The sequence below is a fragment of the Saccostrea cucullata genome, unplaced genomic scaffold (genome assembly GCF_032062105.1).
Source record: "Saccostrea cucullata isolate Sc308-1 unplaced genomic scaffold, CSIRO_AGI_Scuc_v1 ctg2778, whole genome shotgun sequence".
In the NCBI taxonomy this organism is placed as follows: domain Eukaryota; kingdom Metazoa; phylum Mollusca; class Bivalvia; order Ostreida; family Ostreidae; genus Saccostrea; species Saccostrea cuccullata.
The window spans coordinates 257501-260055 of record NW_026926354.1 but is presented as its reverse complement, the minus strand read 5'-3'; the positions used below and the strand labels follow the sequence as shown (position 1 = coordinate 260055).

At 34.9% G+C, this 2555-nt stretch overlaps 1 protein-coding gene across 1 annotated transcript in view; it reads left to right on the top strand.

Annotated features, from left to right (window-relative positions):
• Nucleotides 1-2424: 2424 nt before the first annotated feature.
• Nucleotides 2425-2555, top strand: part of LOC134271437 (uncharacterized) — a 1898-nt gene continuing 1767 nt past the window's right edge. The window contains exon 1 of the mRNA XM_062753635.1: nt 2425-2555. This exon is cut by the window's right edge and continues 644 nt beyond it. Coding sequence (XP_062609619.1) covers nt 2455-2555 — 101 coding nt within the window. The 5' untranslated portion in view covers nt 2425-2454.

Genomic DNA, 2555 nt, shown 5'->3' with positions numbered 1-2555 from the left:
CTCTACGTGTCGTCCTAAACTGGCATTTTAGACCACTATTCACCTCTTATATAGCCTTGCTAATGAGACCGCGGATCTAAAGAACCACGGGATATTCACCAGGTATTCGTATGAAAACCTTGCAATTCCGAAAAACGTAATTCATTATCACACCGATTAGAAATTGATTTCTGTCTGATCCGTTCCTCAAACGAAAGAAATCATATATATACGCAAATATGCCAACATAAAGAAGCCCAGTCTGCTTTTCAGGAGCACACGATTCATCTCGCTCATTTTCAACACTATACAGACTAAAACTTGAACAATGAAATCCTTCGTATCGAAATAAATAATTAAACTCCGGATACAATACAAACAGACCTGTGGGAGGCAATTTCAGTTTGCCGGGGGGGGGGGGCACAACCATATGTTATCAGTTGAGGGCACCATCAATTGCCAAACACTCCTTGACAAGCAGACAAAAGGTCATTAAACGTTTTTATTGAGGAGACACGAACATATAGTAGATATGGTTTCTATAGTTTATTATTTGTCGGCAAAATTAGGGGGGGGGGGGGGGCTACGGCCATGATAAATGAAAAATTATCGAATATAGATAAAACTTTTTATAATACAGATAAGAAATTTTACAATGCAAATGGGAAATACTGTATAGTATGCAAATGAATCATTATATAATTCAAATAGGTTTTTTTAAATGCAAATGGAAATTTATAAAATACAAATAAAAATTATATCATACAATGGAAAAGATCGAATATTGCAATGTTTGACATATGATATACATTGCATTTTCAATAATTATGTTCAAAACCTTTTTTAGGTGGCAATGTTTCATAACAGTGAGGAAGAGAATACGTCATGCTTAGAAGAAATGAGGAAGTTTTCTTCATTCTCTCTAGAAACAGAAATTAAAACTATCAATCATAAAAAATTCAAAGAAAGGTTAAAAAAGCTTGAACAAGACATTGAATATGGATATGGCACTATTGAAGAAACTATTTGTGTTCATAATTTTGTTTCGTACCTATATTGGACGTGCGATGAGGAGGAAAAGGCAATGGAGTTAGCCATCAAAGCCCTTGAACTTGGAAGTAAGTGTATAGTAACGTTTACATCCACAGGAGCAAGAGACAATATTATAACCCTGTGTAATCTGTTTCACTTTCACAAAGAAAATGGTGACGTAGCTGAGTCAAGAAAATTTATTGAACGGTTTCAAGAATTATCCAAACGAGATGATTTCCAGGAACTGAAATATATTGCAAAAGCTGAGCTAGCTGTCTGTATGTCAAAGCTCGGTCCATTTTATTTAACAAAATCCATAAAAATGTTTCGCAAATCTGTTGACAACATGTCTACATTTGTAGATTGCTGGCAGTTTCATTTTGCATTAACACTTAATAGAAAAGCACATCTACTTAATATTCAAAATAAAAATGACACGCAGGGTGTAGACGACGATAAAGAGGCCTATGAAAAATTTAAGAAAATTATTGAATGCACTTTTTTCAAAAATCCTGAAGTCAAACTCATTGTGTGAAGTCGGATTTATATTATATAATCATCATAATGAAAAAGACAAATATGAAAATACATGGAATACTTTGAAGAGGCTATAGAAATCAACCCACAGTCATATCATGCCTTAGAGCGATACGGACAGGTCTTGAGATATCAGAAGAACTTGCAGAAATCAAAAGAAATACTTGAACGATCTCTGAAAGTTCGGTAAACTCGAGCTGCCTATCATCATCTTGGACTAACTTTTCAAAAAATGGTCTTACAAGAACATTACGAAAGGAAGAAGACAAAGCGTTCCCAATTGGAAAACATGTCAAGACAAGATTCCACAAAGGTTGATGGTCTAGGTTTGAGGAGTGGCAGCAGTGATAAAACAAAGACGATCAGAGATTCCGCACAAATAAGAGCAAAAATGAAGTCTTGTCGATATGTTTTGTTGTATCCAGGAGATGAACGTCTGCTGAATGCTGAACAAAATCTAGAAAAAGCTCTACTTATGGACATATCTTTTGATAAAGCACGATATGACTTAGGACTCGTTCAAAGATCGCTTGGAAAACCTAATGAAGCTCTCAAAAAATTTAGGTACATAACAAATAGTTACAAAGGGAAATCAAGTAGCCAAATTCAATTGATTCTTGCATATGAGCAACAGGCATTCTGTAAATTAGATCTCTTTAAAACCAGTGACAACGAAAACGATATAATCGATGCAGTGGATGCCTTAAACAGAGCTTTGGATATTTTGACCCTGTATGTAGACTCTTTCCCAGAACTTAAAAGTGCTTGTACTTGTGTCCAAGTAATAGAAGAAATTAAGAAGAAATATGAATGTTGCAACTTGGGAAAAGAAAACAGTAATGACATCCACGACTTTGCTTCATTGTACGAAAGTGTGAGCCTAAAACTGTAGTTGTTTATCAAAAGATGGTTGAAAGTTTAAAAGCTGCTGGTGATTATGAAAATGCCATCGGTATATTAAATAGACTCATTATAGATAAAGACCCCAACACCCCACCAAGACAATT